Consider the following 21,317-nt stretch of genomic DNA (forward strand, 5'->3'; position numbering starts at 1 on the left):
TACGTACTATGTTTTCACATTGTAGTATTTGTAGAAATAATATACTCACAGTTGTTATGTCATCAGACCCAGAGCAGAGGGAAGTGGAAGACTGTACGTGTTTTCTAACAGTGACTGGAACTTCTGCAGAGGACTTTGAGCTGGACACTGACTGGCAGCCGTCATCCAGGGCTGGGTTTGTAAACACAGCGCTTTACACCATACGCAACGGACAACGACTTTCAATTCCACCTCATTTCCAATGCAGACTTTTAATTCAAATCAACAGAACTAGAATCAACTGAACTAATTTATACATCTGGTGTCTTATATAATACCTTTAATTTTTAATTTCTATTATATCAGTTTCAACCTATGAAAAATTTTAATTATGTATTGCTTAGTATGAACATTTCTTTCAGTTTTAAGCATTATGGTTAAAGGAGACTTCATTTCCCACAATGCTTTAGTTATTGTGCAATCAATATTGACCCTTTTTAAAATCTGAAAACCAAGTAAAGGGCATTTCTGTTACTCTATGCGGAAATAAAAATGTTTTTTGAGAACAGTGTTAATGATTTACACAATTTTGAGCTCATTGAGAACAAATAGTCAATGTTTAACCATAAAACTTAAAACCATAAAGCATTGGACTAATGAAACAATTCAGACCAATTAATTGAAAAAGTGTAATGTTTCCTCTTCTCTGATAAATGCATAGATGCTTTCATATGAAACCCAGCAAACGCATCATTCCAAAAATGATGCCCCAGAGAGAGCAGAAACAAACTAAATCATAACGAATGCATACTCATAATCATGAAATGTAGTTACAAAGCTTCCAAAAAAGTTATAATCCAAGTCGAGGTTACTTTCAGTTCAGTGATTCTGCGCTTTGTTTCTTGTCTTTTGTCTTAAAAAATACATTGTCTATGTGACAATCAATATTTGTTAATGTAAGTGGATTTCTACTGATGTGTTTTTACAATAAGTGGAAAGAAAAACAGATAGTTCGAAGTGAGAATCAATTTATTCTGAATACATTTGGGTGACAAAGCAACTTTGAACAAAAAAAAAAAAACAGATTACGGAGTGATGTTTACTTCCAGAGTTTCTTGATGGACATGTTCTTCTCACTGTCTTTCTGCATAACCTGTAAACATTCAGTAAATTACAAATTAGAGATATCCAGTGAAAAAAAACATTCTCCCATAATAAGAACTGGTATGTTTGAATATCATTTGTACCAAGGGCACAATCAAATGTGACTCGAGACCTCAAAACCAGTCATAAGGGTCAATTTGTTGAAACTGAGATTTATACATCTTCTGAAAGCTGAATAAATAAGTTTTCCTTTGACATATGGTTTACTTAATTTCCTAATGATTTTTAGCATTTAAAAAAAATCAATAATTTTGACCCATACAATGTAAAGTTGGCTATTTGCTGGTCCAGGGTCACAAATAAGAAAATTATTTTAGTACCTTTGCTACTGCCATTTCGAAATCTTCTTGGGTTACATGGACTCTCCTCTCTCTCAGGGCGTACATCCCTGCCTCTGTGCAGACACCCTGTCAGACAAGCACAAATAAAGTCAGCTTGTTGAATACGTAGTGTACAGATGCCCATAAATGCCTGGAAATATGCGCAGGTTGAGACTGTGACCTCACCTTGACCTCAGCACCAGATGCTCCTGGCATCAGCTCGGCAATCTTGCGCAGGTTAATACCACGCGTCAGGTTCATCTTCCGGGAGTGGATCTTCAGAATGTCCAAACGGGCCTGAGCAGAACAACATAACGCTACAAGGTTACTGTTTGCATTTATACTTTCAATAATAGAGAGTCAGACAAATACAGTCGGGTGTAATTCAGAATTAAGTAGATACTGAAAATGTAAAAATATATAACAATTCCAGCCTACCTCTTCATTAGGAGGGGGAAATTCAATCTTCCTGTCAATGCGGCCTGGTCGAAGAAGCGCTGAGTCCAGAATGTCAATACGGTTTGTTGCCATGATAACCTGAGGGGAAAAAGAACATTCGGAAAACTCAGACTTTCCTTAAAGAAAATGATAAAAATACAGCTGGAGCCAACCACAGAAAAAGTATAAATAGAAGTTTGAGTAGTTTTGATTGGTCACAGCACCAATGTTTGATGTTTGGAAAGGCAGTTGAATGAGCAATGTAACCATACCTAGCAATGGTAATCATACCCTTTGACCAGTTGGTGCTAACTGCAAACACCTTTATATAGTACTAGGACATGTATTCAGCAAAAGACAAAAAAGAAGGAAAACATGCTTAGTGAGCTCTATTAAGTATGACTATACAAAAAAAATAAAAAATAAATTCTAAACAAATCTCATTCAGAGCATTTAATAATAATAATTGTCATTAAATGGTTTTTAATTGCTGCTTAAGTTTTTTTAATTTAAATGATAATATTTGAATAGTAATATAATAATGATAAATACTATTTTTATTATTATAGATATATATTTTAAATGGTGAATTAAGTATTTCAGTGATTTCTAAACATTGTTGATATTGCGGGCCGCCACAAATAAATCACTGACAGCCACAAATAGATTTTCCAAAATGCTTTGACTTCGTTGAATAAACGAGAACTGCACGTTTCAAAACGCTGCACGTGTGTTATTATTTGAAAGTACCTTTGAAGGGAACTGACTGTCTTCAGAAAAGTTTTGATGTCATTTCCCTTTCATCTTTGCTGTAATGCCTGATAACGCAATGCTGTTTTGATTACAGCCGTTACAGGAGAAAACACTATTTCTACCGCTCCTGAAGCGCCTCCTGCTGGCAGAGAATGAATTTGCATTTTCAATAAGTCTGTGGTTTTATATTTACATTACGTACATATATATTTCCTTCGGGTGAAGTGCCGCCACATATAGATTGTAAGTCTGTGTGAAACACTATTTATAATACTAACTTTTTTTGTTGCAAATTTCTTCCAAATGTTGAACTACAGAGATTTTATTTCTAACAGAAAACCAAATGGACTTAAGGAACTCAATTCAAAAGCTACCAACTTCTAAAACCAGAGATGAGAGACTTCTCATGTTAGCATCAGCACATAGGTTAAAGATGTTTGCTTCTCACCTTGATGTTCTTGGTGGCCTCGAACCCATCCAGCTGGTTGAGGAGCTCCAGCATAGTTCTCTGCACCTCACTGTCTCCTCCTGATCCTCCCTCCAGCCGAGATGAGCCGATGGAGTCGATCTCATCCATGAAGATGATGGAGGGCGCATGTTCCCTGGCCATGACGAACAGCTCTCGCACCATACGAGCTCCTGGAATACACACAGAGACAAACAAGAACAAATCAGAACCATTAAAAAAAAATTACAATAAAAAAAAAAAAAGAGAGAGCTTTTGGACAGGCTGTCCATGGCTGTCCATTGACAGGCTCTGGTCAATATATGCTTTTATAGTAAGAAAAAGAGAAGTGGGAACATTCTACTTAACATCTCCTTTTGGGCTCCACATAAAAAGAAAATTAATTAAATAAAAACCTTCTCCTATGAATTTCTGCACCAGCTCTGATCCAGACACTCTGATGAAGGTACAGTCGGTGTGATGGGCCACGGCTCTGGCTAACAGAGTCTTTCCTGTTCCAGGAGGTCCATACAGCAGCACACCCTGCAGTTCAACACATCACAGAACATGAAGCAGATCTGGTAGGCCAACAGACCAACTATAGAAAAGGTAGCACTCTTTTACATGATTATCCTGATAATAATTAATTATGCCATTGCTTGCCTTGGGTTGTGCAATTCCTAGAGCCTCAAACAATTCTGGGTGCTTGACTGGAAGCTCAATCACTTCCTTGATCTCTTTGATCTGTTTGTCCAGCCCTCCGATCATCTCATACGTCGAATCTGGCACTTTTTCAACCATCATCAGCGAGACGAGCGGGTCAACTTTGTTTGGGAGGATTTTGTGAAGTGTGTAACTGTCATTTCGAAGTGCTACACGGCAATTTGGAGTTACCTGTTGAAAATGAGCATTCATTTTACTATCAACATTAATACAAAATAGCTACAATATCAGTAAAGGTTGATTTTGTTTTTCTTTTTTATGAGCCACCAGGCAAAAACTGCATCCTCTTCTTAAATTCCGAGGCATCATGTATGACTGTAAAAACTAGGGATGCACAAACTGTAATTTGACATTAAGATTTTGGCTGTTTATGATCAAATAATACTTATTATTCTATATTTATATGTTTATTATTTTATTATAGTTATTAATTTGGTATTGCCATTATCTTGCATAGAGGCTTTCATCCCTGGGCTTGCCAGAAGTTAAGATTTTAAATTCTCCAATTAGAACTTTTCGTCAAAATGGACACATTTTGTTTTACTTTATCTTCTTAATTTGACAACCATACACATGCACTCTTATCTCACTGCAAAAAAAACATAAATACAATAAATAAATAAATCAAATTGTGATGTTCTGCTCTAATAAAAGGCATACAGGTATATATATATATATATATATATATATATATACACACACACACACACACATACATATACACACACACACACGCTTTTTGCGGTGACTAAATCTGCAAGCAAAAGTGATGAACTGTAATTTATACAAAATATTAATCTCAATTATATTGTTTTTCATGAATCTCAACTATATTGTTTGCAATTGTGGTTGCTGAATAAATGCTTATGCAACCTCAGTGTGCCACAATATAAAGTCTTTATTTTTAAGAGAAAAATGCTAACATATTTTGTTATTAAATGATAAAAAGGAATTTTATGGTTTTATCTTTTGAGAGAAATTTCGTACGGTTTTTCCAGTTTTTATAATGTAGACAGTGTGTTAATGTATATGATTAAAAAGAACACACAAAGAAAACAGATGAGGTAAAATAAACCCTGTGTATTAATAATTGCGATTATAAATGCGTAATAAAACATAATCATGGTCATCATTTAAACAGCTAAAAATCCAAAACAAAACACTTACATCATTTATATCAATGTTCTTATCCACATCCACCACAAACTTTCCTTCAGGATGCACCTAAAAACATAGCATAAATACGAATTATTAACAAAACTGCACTGCAACATGTCAACAAAAATCATACTCATGTGATTAAGCAGTAGACAATGGCTGCCCAACCTTGACCAGCACTTTCTTCTTGTCCATGGCTCTTACCACCTCTCCTACATAAGAGCCCTGCTCCTGCAGCAACTGAAGCTCCTCACGCAGGAGGCGCACTGAAAGAAACAGGTCATGTCATACTGGTGACAGTCTTAACATATTCTATTCGGCATATGCAACTGAACCCCACAAAGTGACATTCATGAGAAAGTTGGTTAAAAAGGCCTTACCCTTGGCATTTAACTCGTTCCTTTGAGCCTGTAGACGTCTGAGATTTTGGCTTTTATCATTCACTGTCAACTAAGTAAAGAGAAAGGATCATTCAGACATAACATACCCACGTGAAAAAGAAATGTACTTAATTGTATACTTCAAATCTTAAAAGTATATTTTTTAGTTGCAGAAAAAATTAATTAAAAGGCCAGTTAAGTGTGCTTAAGAAGATTTTAAAGTTTTTGTTTTGTTTTAAATCACTGTTGTGCTCTAAAGAACTTTAATGTGTTAAATAACAAAGCACATGTAAAGCTGTTGATTATCATTTTATTTGATACATCACTGAAAAGTACAATTTTAAATATTCTTAATGGCAGGTTCATCATTACCAAACATGCACTTACAATAATATTGAAATATATGACACTGAACTATATTTTAGTTTATCATAAATGCTAGTTAGTACTTTCAGCAGCACATTTTAACCATATTTTAAAACAATATAATTATGAAAATACATAGATATACTTAACTGGGCTTAAAAAAAAAACTACCCACATTTAAAATATAAAACATTCTCATTTAATTTGAAAATAACATGCAATTAAGTGTCTGAAAACATTACATCCAGTTAACGTAAATTCTTTTAAAATTACACTATTTTCGTAATAAACAAAAGAAAAGCCCTTAATATCTACAGATTAAATTGTGCGTCATGGATATTCTTACCTGAAGCTCCTCAATTTTAGACAGGTAATACTGTCGGAGACCAGATCCTCCTTTACTGTCCTCAATATCCATCTGTAAAAAAAATATTAACAATAATATTAACAACATAAACATTGGTTTATTAATAGTCAGTGCGAGGTAAAGTAATGTGACTGCTCACGACGTTTTATTAGAAATTATCAATTTAACATGTTATGATCAGTAATGAGAGATTTCTCATGTTATGCCTCGAAAGTAAGTTCGAGATTTCTGTTATGATGTTATGGACTGATTTCGATTCTGTGTGATGATGATTAGACTCAGAGATATGATTTTCGGAGATGTCTTCTCTTATCATTAGACATAACATATTTCTACTGTTTTAATTATTGATTTCGCGTGCTATAACAAAACTTGCATCAAACATGTTATGTTATAACCAGTTATACCATGTTATGATCAGTCTCAGTCAGTGTGACACAATGAGACAGCAAACTCTGCTTCAACGCGTCAGCCGTTCTATCTTACATTTCCGAACACTACAATTATAGCAGGTTCCTAATATGCAATATGTGATGCTGACTTATAAAACACAGCTAACTTTGCTGTTCTTATTTTACGATTTAATAGAAAAATATCACTTACTTGCTCGATTCCGTCCAGCGCCATCTTGAACATACAAACTTCCGTCCGTCAATGGCGCTATTTCCGCTTTGTTTTCCTCGGTCAGAATGCCGACTGAAGGATACCCTCTAGCGCCAACGTCACGCTGGAGAGTTTTCCTGACGTTACATTTAACCACGATGAATAATGCGGAATTGGTAACGGTAAGTGGCCAGTCAGAGTATGGCATGCATTTTTAACATTTAATCCTTGAAATGTACCATTTCCATTTGCATGCTATTTTATACTATTAGTACTTAATTTTTGCTTATCTATTTCATTGGGTAGGCTACTAAATACTAGTGCTTATTCTTAAGGCAGAGCTCATTTTTATCAGTTACTTTTTAAAGATTTTTTTTGTTCAGTAGATAGTAGTAATTAGTTACTAGTCAATAGTGACTAGTACCTGCATTGTTTGTTATTGACTTCTATGGGGATCTGTCAAAAATCTGTGTGTGTGTGTGTGTGTGTATACTAGTCAGAACTTAACTGAATATATAACAATCAATATATTGAGCATTGTTTACATTCAGCATGTGCATGCTATCTATTGAAGGTTATCAGCGTTGATCAGCGCTGAGGCAGTAAGTACATTGCATTATGCTTTCATCAATTTACAGGTTATAACATTTCTTATAGCTACTGTATATGGGTGCTTAGTTTTTCTAGTTGTTTAATACACTTGGCCCAAATTTCATGATATAAATGATAAAGCACTATATGCACAGGATATTTAAGACGTACAAAAGTATATTGGCTACAACTAGATGGCAAATGCTTTTCTCTGCTCTTCAAACACACACACACACACACACACACACACACACAAAAGCCTTTACCGCAACATGTTGTACTTGGTGAAATTACCTTCACTGTCTCCAGTGCATGACATATCAATCTGAATGGGGTCGGGGCAAAATTAGTCTCCCAGATTCGTTTTGTGTTACAAGATGTACAGTAACTATGAGAGTACCCCCCCCCCCCCCCCCACAAACAGTTCTAAAATGCACCACTCCAAATCTGTAGAACAGGTGAGGTATTAATGGAGACAGGTATTACCAGATTAACCAGACGCTACAGTGGTAGTGTTCAGCTTCAGCAAATGGTCTACCTTCAAGTAGACAGAAACACACATGGTTTTCTTACTTTTGAATTAAATATTTTATCTGATGATAACATTTAAAATTCATTGAAGTTAACAGTCTTTCAGAACATTATATATAATAAAAATATGTTATACCAAAAATGCATTCACCTGTGAATTCCCCTTTATGGAAACTTTATTAAAATACTTTGATTTCCAAGTAAAAAATTACAAAAGGTAAGCACTTGATTGATACAAAAATATAAAACAGAACTGAAGTTGTAAGAATGCATTTATACAAAAATCAAAGGAACAAGAGTGTGTTGCCTTTCAGATCAGCTCTACGGATGACACCTGTGACATTCTGTCAATGAACACAGAATTTTTTCAACCCGTTCCTTAGAAATGCATTTAAAAGTTAGAATTTAATTTTAAAAACATAAATCAACACATTTTGTTTTAGACCACTTTATGAACTGAAAGTATTTTCTGTGGTAATCAGCTTAAACCTGCTATATTACTTAAAGGAAAATTAAATTTGCTGTCATTAATGATACTTTAGAACACAAATGACTCCACCAATATGAATACACATATTAAATCCAACTTAAACAGAAACTTTACATTAGCTGTATGGAATGTAGAAGTATACACTGAACTGAACTACTTATTAGCGAAGTTAAATTATGGCTTGAATACTTGAAAGAAATAATAATAAGGCAATGGTTCACATGCACTAAATGTCACAACTTCGGTCGCTGCTGTATGGTCTCTGCAACTTCAGCGGACTTTCAACGCAAAAAAAAAAAAAAAATCTGTAAACACACCAACAAGATGAAGACAGAAAGTCTGGTACACTGAACTAAAACAGCTGGACAACCAAATGTGCTGGATTTCCCGCTGGTTTGGAAATACAAAAACATGGCTCTTGATTGCAGTGCAGCACATATTTTCCTGAGAGACCAAATGGAACACTCCACAAGATTGAAAATTGAAGAAAAACAGCATTTTCATTACTAGTATACTTATTTAAAAGTAACTGCATCTAAACTCAAAAACTGTGCAATTGAATTGTAAAAAATACCCTTTGCAGTCAGAATTGGAAACCTTCAAAAACTAAATGGCAAATGTTAATTGAGTTTGCCAATTCCTACTATAAACACAACATTTATGAACAAAGAGTTGTGTTGCATTAGCTACCTATAGGGGTTTTAGCCAACAAGTTACAGTACTGTATACCTTACTGTAAAATATACAAAAAGATGTAATAACAGCAAAGATGAGTGTGATATAAAATGATGCCTCATTTTATAATATATCAGAGAAGATCAGAAAATGAATGCAGAGAAAAATACATATTATGTACTGAAGTTCCGGTTACTGTAAAACCACTTGAAATTTATATGGCCAGATGTGTGTAATAGTACAAGTGCTAAAACTGACAAGCAACATACTAAACAATGCCAGCACTCAAACTTCTACATGAAGTTCCTCCACTGGTTTTCAAAAAGAAAGCTTCATTCGCATCTGTATTTGTTGAGCCAATTCCTTGGCTGACTGTGGATTTGAAGTCTGAATCCTCTTAAGTGAGTCGGATTCCCAGTACCTGTTCCAATTCCTGTCTCCTCTGCTGGACCTGAAAATCAAACATTGCAATATTATAGATGCTATAGCAGTTGCATAAACACAGCAACTATGTTAAGACCAGTCACATTACACCAATCTACTTCTTTGTAAAAAATTATGACCAACTTTTTAAGACTAGTCTAACCAGGTTATGCAACTGACCACTGATGTGTCTTGTAATGCTCACCTTTGAAAATACATAGCGTCCAATAGCTTCTTTGACCCAGGGTGAGTGGTAAAACTCGGTTCTTCTCTCCTCCTCTGGATTTCCCACAGTGTCTGTCATTAACTGCATAAACCAAGACAAAACATCCATGAATTGCAGATGGAAAATAAAAGAAGCCTGAAGGAAATCCAATAAGGGAAACTGAAAGTACTTTGAGGTCTCTGCTCTGAGACTTGAGCCAGTCCTGGATGAAATCCTGTGGGTTGTTGTTGAAGCTGAGCATGAAGTCTCTCTGGGTTTTCAACTGGTTGATTGATTCAATAGTCTCATGGATCTTATGGAGAATGAAAAAGTTAGGTAAAAACTATATATTTTATATATATCAGAATTGGTGTCAGTTAATTAACATTAGGTCTATTTTATGTCCCTGCACACACACCTTCATCTCCAGGGCAGTGATCTCCTGCTGATTAATTGTGGAAGACAGGAAGCTGGTCATCTGAGCCTTCAGAGGGTCGTCCACCTCAACATCGATATCAAAGCATGCAGTCTTCTTCTGATCATTGGGATCCATACTGACAAAAAACAACAACATTCAGATCACTCTACAAATCTATACTTTACAATTTTACACATTTTAGATTTGAAAATAGTCATTAAAACTATGAGATGAAGGTATGGGAATTATATGATTAACAGTTTTGGTATACAACCAAAATCATACAAACAAATAAAAACTTTTTTCAATAGTATTTCTTACAAAGTTTTTTCTTACAGGAGTTCACATGTATGCTGGACACAAGTTGATTTTCCCTCCCTATTCAGGGAAATTCACCCATTTAAAATAGATACAATTTTACTCTTTATAAGAAATTCATATAGAGATACAAACAATATTCAGAAACACTTATGTTAAAGAACACCGGATTTAAATATTTAGATATTTTGTATTTAAAAAATCTTTCAAAACTGTATGGAAAGTAACTGTTGAGCAACAAAAGAGAACATAAAGAACAGGAACCACAAACAAACACCTGATGATATGATTGATGATGATGGGTTCAGGGTGCTGAAGTAGGCTGGCAAGTTTCATGGGGATATCCGAAAATCTCATCCTGTGGCAGCCAAAGATCTGCAGGATTACAGCAGTTTGGTTCAGTTTCATGACTCAGTATAACCACCGAGTATAACCACCTTTCCCTTTGTTGCCTCTGCATAAGGAATGCAATAATTATCTCATATCAATTACTAAACCTGATTCTGAAGTTTGTCTGGTTGTTTGTGTTTAACGCCATGCCAGCCTCTGTGGCTATTTACATGGAGAAATACAATTATAACAAATTATATTAGATTATTCAAAATGCAAACTTTTTCTTCACAAAAAAAAAAAAAAAATTCTCACAGGGTTAAAACCAGCACAATCTAATAAAAAATGCTTTAGAGATAAAGGGTTTTGGCAGAGAGAACATGTTTAAGGATCTACTGCTAGTATTAAAAACAGAATATCATCCTGGAATGACCTATTCTAGAACTGTATTACAGAAACTTCCAATCATAATTCACTTTACATAAGATTTAAAAAAAAAAAATTCCTAAGGGAAATTATCATGGTTTCTAAAGATGGATAGGATTCTGAGTTAGGAGTTGGTAACACAAGAACTACTGCTGATTTGAGTGTAAACATAACATGGGAAAGTGAAAACAAGTAATTGGATTCCTTGGTTTCAAGGAATTCTGATTAAGTGGAAGTAAATAGACTACAAAGAGAAGTGGACAAAGAACCGAGCCCTGGGGGATGCCTCTGTTGACTGGACAGTAGCAGTCGAAAGTTTCTACTTCTGGAAAAAGACAAATTGCTATCTATCACTTAGGTACAATGTGAACCAGTGCACAGCTGTTCCAGTAATACTAATGGCTTAGAGGCAAGTGAAAGCAAGTTGTGTCAGACAGTGCCAAATGAAAAGCTTAGATATAGGGTTTCAGCAGAGTTTTTCTTTTCTCATAAGTTTTAAACTGAGCTTTAGTGTTTTGGGTTTTGTGAATAAATTTTGAATTGTGCGAATAAGCTAAATGTACTTTCTTGCTAAGAGGGCTAAAAATGTTGGTACCTGTCTGAAGTATCGGTTGCAGTTAATGTACTCTTTCTCATGGCAGTCTTGCAGCTTGTTGTTTTTGATGTAAAGCCACAAGGCCTGCATGATACTGGCTCTGGTCTGAGTGTGCACGCCCAACAGTCGTGCCAGGCGTGGATCCAGCTTATACTGCAGAGGCTAAGTCAAGTAGAAGGAGAAGTAAGATGATGGTTCATCATGTCATTAGAAATGTAGCTATAAACTTTGTAACAAACAAACTTAGGAAATGAATCAAACTGAACTCTGATTTTATTACTCTGATTTTTTAGTCCCCATTAGTTTTTTTGGCTTTTAGTCCATGTCTGCAAAAGTAACTTTTATAAAGTTACTTTTTTTTCTTAAGAGTTTATTGTCTAGCTGTTAAAATGTACATTTATTAAATCCCTTAAATAGAAAATCATCATCGATGACTAAACTACATAGCTCTGATTTGCCATTGCATTAATATTTTTAACTGTGTTCCAATGGTCAAAATTATGCTTCAAAAACTTAAAACAATGTAATATCGTTATCAACAATTTTCATTAAATTTCACATTTCACTTCGATCACGACCATCACAATAAATTTTACAAGTTCACATTTACATATAATTAGCTGAAGTATGGTAATGCATATTTGGCGTGCTGTTCGGGGAAGGGCTCCAAACTTGGCAATGGCCCAATCCTAGAGTACCCCCCATATAAATGTAATATGAACTCGAAGTGAGGAGATGGGGCGGAGGATGGATGCTGACAAACCGCCAATGGATAGAAGTAAGTCAGCTGTATTTATACCATGGTGTTGATTAACTTAAAGGGTTAGTTACCCCAAATATTAAAATTATGTCATTAATGACTTTTTGGACCAAAATGTATTTTCGATGCTTAAATTCTAACTGACCCTCTGATGTCACATAGACTACTTTGATGTTTTTATTACCTTTCTGGACATGGACAGTATACCGTACATACATTTTCAATGGAGGGACAGAAAGCTCTCGGACTAAATCTAAAATATCTTGAACTGTGTTCCGAAGATGAACGGAGATCTTACAGGTTTGGAACTACATGAGGGTGAGTCATTAATGACATAATTTTAATTTTTGGATGAACTAACCCTTTAAGCGCGCTCCACCTGTGCTAATTAGACTAAGCATCTGATGCGCTCCTGCCGAACCTTATTAATAAATTTCATGTCATATAACTATGCAGGGCCATTTTTTGCCTTTTTGCCCTTATCTTGAATTTGGGTTGCATTTGTGTTAATTTTGATGGCATCTTTAGACCCAAGCCTGATAAATAGACTTTATAAGTGTGTGTGTATGATATACCTGGTGGTCCAGCATGAGAAGGAGAGTACATTTCACATTCACATCCCCTGGTCTCTTCACCTGAAATCCATCTGTCTCCTGAGTTGCAGGCATTCTGTGCCACTAAAACATAAAGAAAAAGATATGACTTCAGAAGTAATGGCTGAATTTACTGTGAGAAAGTACATGACAGTGAGTAAATAATGCCAGATTTTTCATGTTGTGTTTGATGAGGTCATCATGAACATGAGGATTTTTATAAGATTTACGCATATTGTAGGACATTAACTCAGACTTGTAATATATAAAATATGAGGATATAACTCCATTATATCATACCTCTACCAAGTGGTTGTCTGGGCCATAAAGTTCTTTGTCCAGTTCAATAACCAGGCTTTTAAAGAAGGATGAAAACTTTCTTTTCTGTTTTCCAGGCTAAGGATAAAGACAAAGATAAAGATAAATAAGTAGGGAAAAGGGGAGAAAGAACACAAGATCTTTTTTCAATGTGTTCATGCCATTGATTGATACTCCATTGTTCGGAGCAGTACCACTCAACACTTATGACCACTGAGGCAGAAGAAAGTGAAAAAAAAGAAATGTGGCAGCAGCACAGCCAGAGATCTTTAGCTGGCAAATATATGCTTAGACATTTTTTGGATTAATTTCACGAAATGGCCAAAGTTTCAATTCCTTTTCCTCAGAGTTTGGGAACATGGAACAGCTTACAGCACATCTGGTTTGAAGGAGTGAGCAGAGGACATGAGCTAGTGCGGTCAAGCCGGCCAACAGACCAAGAGACTCAAGACTGCCAAATAAAAAGCATTACGGATAGGGGCGACACAATCAGCTTTATCTAACGCTGTTACTAGCCGTGAAACACTGTAAATGGAGTTCTTTACTGTGTGATCCTCACCTTGTTTCACACACATGCAAATAAGCACACACATAATCAAACTCATTACATACATCCTCCAGGAGTTTGCCTTCCACTCGAAGTTCCCAGGATGCAACTTTTTCAGCCTCCTCCCCTTCTGGCTTGCCTGGCGTGTAGGTGTTAGAAATATATATCCTCAGTTTGCGTTTTTGCTGGAAGAGTAGAACAAAGAGCAGTGAGGTAATAAATATATAATAAATCTATTTATTGAATTAATAAATAGATTTGTACTTTTCCTATAAAAATGTGAGTGGTAAAGGACACTATCATCATTTACTCAACCCATGTCACTCCAAGTCATCAGTCATAAAAACGTGGTTTGGTTAACAACATTCTTTAAATTATTTGTGTTCCACGGAAGAATGAAGACCATATAGGTTTGCAATGATATGAGGTTGAGTATATGATGACAATGATGTGAGGCATAAATGTAAATGACAGAAATTGTTTTTGGAACAATTATAATGTAGCTGAACTAAGAATTGGTTTCTGAATTACTAAACTGCATATACCGTGATGGGTTTTTTGATGGCCTCCTGTATCTCCATTCGTTTGCGTGCAATGGTCTGGTCCAGCTTTCTCTCAAAGGCCAGAAGGTCCATATAAGCCTGAGACTCTGGGACCAGATCCCTGATCTGAAAAACACCAAAATCATGAGAAACTATGTACTTCAGCATCACAAAAAACAGACTTGTACTATTCTGGTTAAACTCACCCTTTGTGGGAGGACTTTGTCAGCCATCTTACGCCTCTTCACCCTGAAAATGTAGAGCAGATGTGTAAGAAACATGACTCAACAGCAACATATGTTAAAACATTATTTCAATTACAGTGTGCACAGTTTAAAGTACTGAAGTGTTTGCCACATAAATACTCTTAAACAAATATAATGTTGTCCTCTTAAGTTTAACAATGAAACAATTATTATTCTGCATCTTTCCTTAAGTTCTGATTGAGCTTAAATGCGCAATTATTTGAACATAACAGAAATATTTTATTAAATATTTTTGTCTAAATTAGTAATGTTTTGTATCTATAAATAAGAGAGTTGTAGTGTTAAAATCAATTCTCCCGACCAAGAGAAAAAAAAAAGAAAAGAAAAATTAACCAATTCCATTTGGCCTGCTTATAACCAATTAAAGTACACTAAAAAGTAAAACAATTGATCCTCAGGTCCACCCATAATTGTAAAGGTGTGGTCACATCTACTCTATAGTGGTCCACTGCCCACTTTCAAGTATTTTTCTGTTGGTCAATACAGAGATTTTGCGAGACCAACTTGAATGAGCAAAATCTGGTAGGCAACTTCTTTGGCCATGTGCGAAATTGATAATCCCATGGATTCTTTTTAAAGTGACCGGATTATTTTGTCTGCTAAATAGAAATACATTTCTCAAACCATTTTCTTTTATGTCTGACAGAATAAAAAAGTCATGCAGGTTTGGAACATCGTGAGGGTGAGCAACTAATACTGTACATTACCATTTTGGGGTGTTCAAAATGCCTCAGCAAACATCAATAATATGAAATTAATCTGCCCTGTGGCTTAGTATTTTTGCTAATATCATGAATCTTTAAACCATTTTTTTTTAAATTCACAGCTATGCTATGCTTCTTTGGCAAAACGAAACAAATGAGTCTCCCAGTTAGAAGGACAGAGAAGTCTTTGGTCTTCAGAGACAAATGCCTAACCGCTGGCAGATGACACTTTTTGGGTTCAGTATTAAACACTTACTGTCATGTTAGCAGAATCATATGCTTCTTATGCGTTGAAAGCTTTGCTTAGATTTAATATCATACTTGACATCCTGCTCTATAGTAGAACCAGACCACTTTATGCCACATTATTAACATCATCTAATACAAACTTTACTTAGGGCTCCAAAACTTAAACTTTCCTTTGTTTATAAAGCCTCATTACCCAGACTTCAATGGGAACTCTGAAGTGATATGAATGCTACTGTATTAGGGCTGGGCGATTTATGAAAACAAATTATATCAAAATATGTTTGCATTTACATTTAAACAATACAAAAACTGGGAGAAATAATTAAACTGTGATAAGTATTTATATATATATATATATATATATATATATATATATATATATATATATATATACATATATATATATATATATGTGCTAAGAAAACAAGTTTGTCTACTCTCTCTGGTTTAAGAGAAGCTCTGTGGCATGAAACTATGTTCCCACTGCCACTAAAAACCTCTCAGATGGGGAGCTGTTTGCTGAAGCACATAGGTATTTCTTATATATATTAATACCAAAAACTTAGTCTCTCTGTCTATATTATGAAAACTGGTAAAACAAATGAAAAATATAAAAAGTTAAATTCCTATTAGCAATTCCACATTGCTGTTTCTCTATTCACACAACAACCATTGAGTGCATTTACACAACGACCACAATCACAAACAATACAGTCGAGATCTCTTGACAGAACACAGATCGGCGGAAGGATGCTTTTATTTAGATCGCTAAACTCGAGCTTTGTTTTTCAGATCATCTGCGGCAGCGCTTCTGCAGTGAGGAACGAGCGTTTGCGTGCGCATGGTTGCCAGATTGCTTAAAATAAGCAAAACACAAATGTATCTGTAACAGCGGAGCTCTGATTCTGGGATTTTAACTCTTGATATCTGGCAACCGCACTCATGAGCATTCACATAGTAGTGTAGAGCAGTACGCAATAACAATAAAGTCCTTTTTTGGACATTTGGCGTTTTCTTTTTGGAAAGTATGCTTGAAATTGAAATATTCTATATTCACAATATTTTCAAATTTTTCATCACCGTCAAAATTATTCCAATATTATCGCTAATATTCTATATATCGCCCGGCCCTATACTGTATCTTTAAATGTGTGGTCATACATGCACAAATATTGATACAAATGTACGAACCCCCTCCTTGGACCCATAAGACCCCCGGGGTGCTGCTGTTGCGGCTGAAGGAGTCTCTTCCGGGCAGGGTCCATCGCAGCTTGAGGCATCCCGGGTCGCATGGGCATGGCTCCACTATAAGATGGACCGGGCAGAGGGGAACCCATAGACCCCATGCCCCCCATTGGTATTCCTCGGCTGGGTGACATACTCGAGCGCTGTGGGTACGACTGTAGGATTTGAGGATTACTATTGTGATTACTACTGTGACACTAGTCTTATCTAGCAGACTTATTAGCAGATAGCAGACTTATTATAGTTTAAGTATGACAAATACGCCTATAATTCTGCAATGTTCCATTTTTAACATTCCCCAAAATTAGTTAACATGAAAGAATTAACTAAATTAGCTAATTACATAATTTACTGAAGGGATAGTTCCCCTAAAAAAATGAAAATTCTGTCATTTACTCACCATCAAGTTGTTTCAAACCTGTAAATTCTTTCTTCTGTTTAGCACAAAAGAAGACATTCTGAAGAATGCTGATGGTATCCACTGACTTAAAGGGGTCATTGGATGGTACATGCACTTTATTAACGCAGTTATTTAAATTGAAATGTTTGTTGTCAGTGTGTGAACACAACCACCCTATAATGTTAAAAATCCACCCAGTGTACTAAATTCTTTACCCCTTTCGCAAATTGAGCCGATCTCAGATGCCTGTCTTTGTGATGTCACACAGACAGGCCCCTCCCACAATAGCATATGATTGACAGTAGCGTTGTAGCCAAGTGGCAACCTTCCGGTCTCTCGGTGAACCCAACACGGAAGTGACTAAAACTGCAATTCATCGACTGGCCGCTAGAGGCTGACTCCAAAAGGGAGTCAATCTCATAGACCAGGCATCCTCAAATCTGGACCTTGAGATCCACTTTACTGCAGAGTTTAGTTCTAACCCTAATCAACCACACCTGAGCATGCTAATCAATGCCAGTCGGTGTCTTCAGGATCATTAGAAAATCACAGGCAGGTGACTTTCATCAGGGTTGGAGCTAAACTCGGCAGTGCATTGGACCTCCAGGGCAAGATTTGAGGAACCCTGCCATAGACCCCCCCAGCTAATTTTGCCCTATATAGCTAATTTATAACTGTGAGGGGGGTGAACTTTTTTTATAACTTTTATAACTAAATTATATTGCCATTGTTTCACTACCGGAGCAGATGTAGACCAGAATGTCTCCTAAGCAACTGAGGTGTTTCGTTGTTGAATGTAACAATGAACATAGCAGTCATCATTGACTCCTGACATCTGAGCCGCTGAAGATGCAGTGGATTACATTTGTTTCTGAAGGGAATGCGCCCCCGATCTACCAAAATGCGTCTATCTTCGTGCAAATTATTCGTGGTCCAGCTTTGAATACAGTTAAGTGAGTATAATCTTTTAAAATACATCTTTGCAAATCACCTTTCCTAATAATGTGCTAATTAGCAAGTTTCACAATGAATGCGGCTAAAGTAAACAGTGCCCCTGATAGCAGCTTGGAAGAGAGGGGCGAGGCCAGCAGAGCTCATTAACATTTAAAGGAAAAAGCTTAAAAACGGTTTGCTATGAAGAGAGCTGTTTTTTGACAAGATAAAAAAGGTGGTTTTTTACACTACCATTGAGAAATTTAAACCAAACTATTTTACAGACTTTTCATTAAGACCCCATCTGTGCGTTCACACCGCCGGCGTCAAGAGCGTCAAAAATCGCTCTTGCCACTCTGCTCACGATGCTGCAGAAAGATTCGTGAGCGCTCAGACGCTCTGACGTAGACCAAATGCTTATTTTGTATTTAAAGCGGCCGCAAAGCAAACAAGCTTGTTGATCTCGTGCAAACCACAAGGAGGGTAACGTTATAAGTTATCCTCATTAAATATTGTTGTGGACGAAGTATTAAGATCCTTTACCTAATAATGTATAAAGCACTGTAAAAAGCTCTGATGAAAGTAAAAATCTTGCATTGAAAATGCTACTTAAGTAAATATAATCAAGTATAAATATTACTTGATGTAAGTATAATGTAAGGGATTTTTGTTTAAAAGTAAACTGGGACTACAGTACTATTATTTATTATATAATTAGATTATTATTCCTATAATGTTACTGCACATCAGCAACTCACCAGGAAAATGAACAATCACAGACACCTTGGTCCACGTATCACTTTTAATTAATTTTTTTATGTCCTTGTACGCAAACAGGGACACATCATAGATTATTGCAAACGCGAAACAGCAATAATCAACCTGTCCCCCATTGTGCTTGGGAACTAATGTGGTCGGAGCTGCATTCTCTGGAATCCTCTCAAGCGGGACTTCTACGTAAAATATATTTCTTCCATAAAATATATTCTTCCATAAAATATATTCTTCCATAAAATATATTCTTCCATATCAGGACGTCAGTGGTTACCGTCACCTGTTTGATTACCATCATTCTTCAAAAAGGAAAAAGGAAAAGGAAACTCATACAGGTTTGGATTAAGTGGTAGGTGAAAAAATGATGGCAACATTTTCATGTATGAGTGAACCTAGGCCTCTTATACATTATTAGAATCAAATGTTGTAACTGTAAAACTTGTGCTAACATGAACTAACAATTAACAAAGTTATTATAGAATTTACAAATTTTAACAAATATTAATACTGTAAGAAACGTAATGCTCTTTTGTTGATTTTTTAGTTGTTAAGTAATAGAAACTTACAAAATACCTGGTTGGTACAGTGATGATAACAAATGGTTTTTAACTTTTTAAGTTAATGGGATAGTTAGGTAACGTTAATGATACTCATGGTACTCAATACAGTAAATACTATTACATGGTTTACGTTCGAACACCTTGGTATTAAAATGTCCAGTCCAAAGTATCACCACTGTATATTACAAAATGTAATAGCATTACCATGCCAATTTTTTGTCAGTGGCTGAACCGATAGTTTGCAGGTAATATATTCAAAGTAAAGAACGCGTGTTGTGTTCATGGTATGACTCAAACGCGGAAGTAGATGTTTGTTCTTCGAGCTCTTAAAAATAATTCAAAATTTCATTATTTTCTCTTTATATTTCTGTAAAAAAAAAAGAGCATCCTTATATTTTATGGCAACGTTTATTGTCATAAATATCGTCATTGTTGCTAATGCAATGACACTTCCTATATCTGGCAGAAGGGAATTGAAGCTAAGGCGTGATGCTAAACGCTTCAAAGAACAAATAAAGAGTGGTCCCTTCACTTACCTGGTGGTACTGGTTCGGGGTACTGCCCATCACTCTGAAGAGTGAATTCTGCGGCATTGCTGGCATTCTCATGGCGCTGCTGTGACCCGAGGTCATGGGGTTTATCGGGGTACTGGGGTTAACGGGGAAACTTGACAAAACCGATCTAGAAGCCATTTTATATTATCCACCCCCCCGCTAATAATTAAGAAACAAATACAAAATTGTTACTGCCACTCAATTATTTTTTGAAGTTCCGCGTTTCCGCATAGCGTTCAAATATCTAAATATTCTTCTGTCGCTAAGTGTCGGTCGATGTCGGTTGAGCGTGTCAACTCGTCCTCAAAAAGCATGTCAAGTCAACCACCCATTTATCTTAATGGTTTCCTCTCAACATTTTAAAATCCTGACCAATGTCTACAGTTATCAGTGTGTGTGGCTTCTCAGATCTCCTCCCTCTGGGTTGCCAAATAACTTTCCCTCAAATCCTCTAGGCTTCTATACTCGTAAACGGTTTAATTTAGTATACAAAGAAGACCTTTTATTTTGAATATGGAAACGCGACTCATACCTTCAATGTGTAGTTTCCTCGCTCAGTTCTTGGTGGTTGCTCAATTTGTTGACAATTTTTTAAGAGTTACATTTTTAATCTGGTCTGTCTCAGTGCCAAGTTATTCTATTTAATTTAGTTAGAGAATTCTCGACATTTTAGGGATATGAACAAGTGTAAATGTGTGCTTATTTTAAAATAAAATACTGGCAAACGGTTTCAAATAATTATTTTACAAAATATTTTTGTTCTTGTATATATTTTGGGACCAGAAAAACAAACAAACACATTTTGCTTAAGGGTATCTGTACTACTCTATTTACTCAAAAGCAATGTTTTTCCATATTAAATTTTTCCCTTGATCAGTGAAAAGTTTCACATTGCGTTCAAAATCACAGACAGAGGAGGTACTACATTACATAAAGACTTTTGTGGCTGATAAAAAGAACATTCTAAAACAAATGCATATGAGTAGAAGTAATGAATTACGGATGTTTGACATCTGCAATGTTGCTATTTTTGGACATATGGCATTCCTTCTACAATTTCCCTAATCTTGTATTAAATATAAGGAGTCTTGGGATGGTAGCTCATACAATCAGTTTAGTGAATAAGAAGTAACTCACAAAAAGTGTACAGTTAATTATATATTCCTTATCGGCC

The 21,317-nt window shown here is 35.7% G+C and overlaps 2 protein-coding genes across 2 annotated transcripts; both read right to left on the reverse strand.

The window, feature by feature from the left end:
- Positions 1 to 990: 990 nt before the first annotated feature.
- Positions 991 to 6,729, reverse strand: LOC132122041 (26S proteasome regulatory subunit 8). Its single transcript, XM_059531898.1, has 12 exons — positions 6,697 to 6,729; positions 6,073 to 6,144; positions 5,361 to 5,430; positions 5,149 to 5,246; positions 4,990 to 5,046; positions 3,763 to 3,993; positions 3,516 to 3,642; positions 3,103 to 3,293; positions 1,902 to 2,000; positions 1,650 to 1,760; positions 1,464 to 1,550; positions 991 to 1,132 (listed from the first exon to the last, which is right to left on the reverse strand). Exons 1-12 carry the CDS (start codon positions 6,727 to 6,729, stop codon positions 1,079 to 1,081), a joined length of 1,230 nt encoding a protein of 409 aa, XP_059387881.1. The 3' UTR covers positions 991 to 1,078.
- A 1,249-nt stretch (positions 6,730 to 7,978) lies between these two features.
- Positions 7,979 to 20,551, reverse strand: LOC132122042 (SWI/SNF-related matrix-associated actin-dependent regulator of chromatin subfamily D member 2-like). Its single transcript, XM_059531899.1, has 13 exons — positions 20,126 to 20,551; positions 16,869 to 17,077; positions 14,665 to 14,707; positions 14,462 to 14,584; positions 13,982 to 14,101; positions 13,352 to 13,447; positions 13,034 to 13,135; positions 11,699 to 11,860; positions 10,625 to 10,722; positions 10,030 to 10,165; positions 9,802 to 9,924; positions 9,612 to 9,713; positions 7,979 to 9,434 (listed from the first exon to the last, which is right to left on the reverse strand). The coding sequence occupies exons 1-13, from the start codon at positions 20,279 to 20,281 to the stop codon at positions 9,381 to 9,383; spliced, it is 1,524 nt and encodes a 507-aa protein (XP_059387882.1). The 5' UTR covers positions 20,282 to 20,551; the 3' UTR covers positions 7,979 to 9,380.
- Between the last annotated feature and the right edge of the window lie 766 nt (positions 20,552 to 21,317).

The sequence above is a fragment of the Carassius carassius genome, chromosome 40 (genome assembly GCF_963082965.1).
Source record: "Carassius carassius chromosome 40, fCarCar2.1, whole genome shotgun sequence".
NCBI lineage: Eukaryota > Metazoa > Chordata > Actinopteri > Cypriniformes > Cyprinidae > Carassius > Carassius carassius.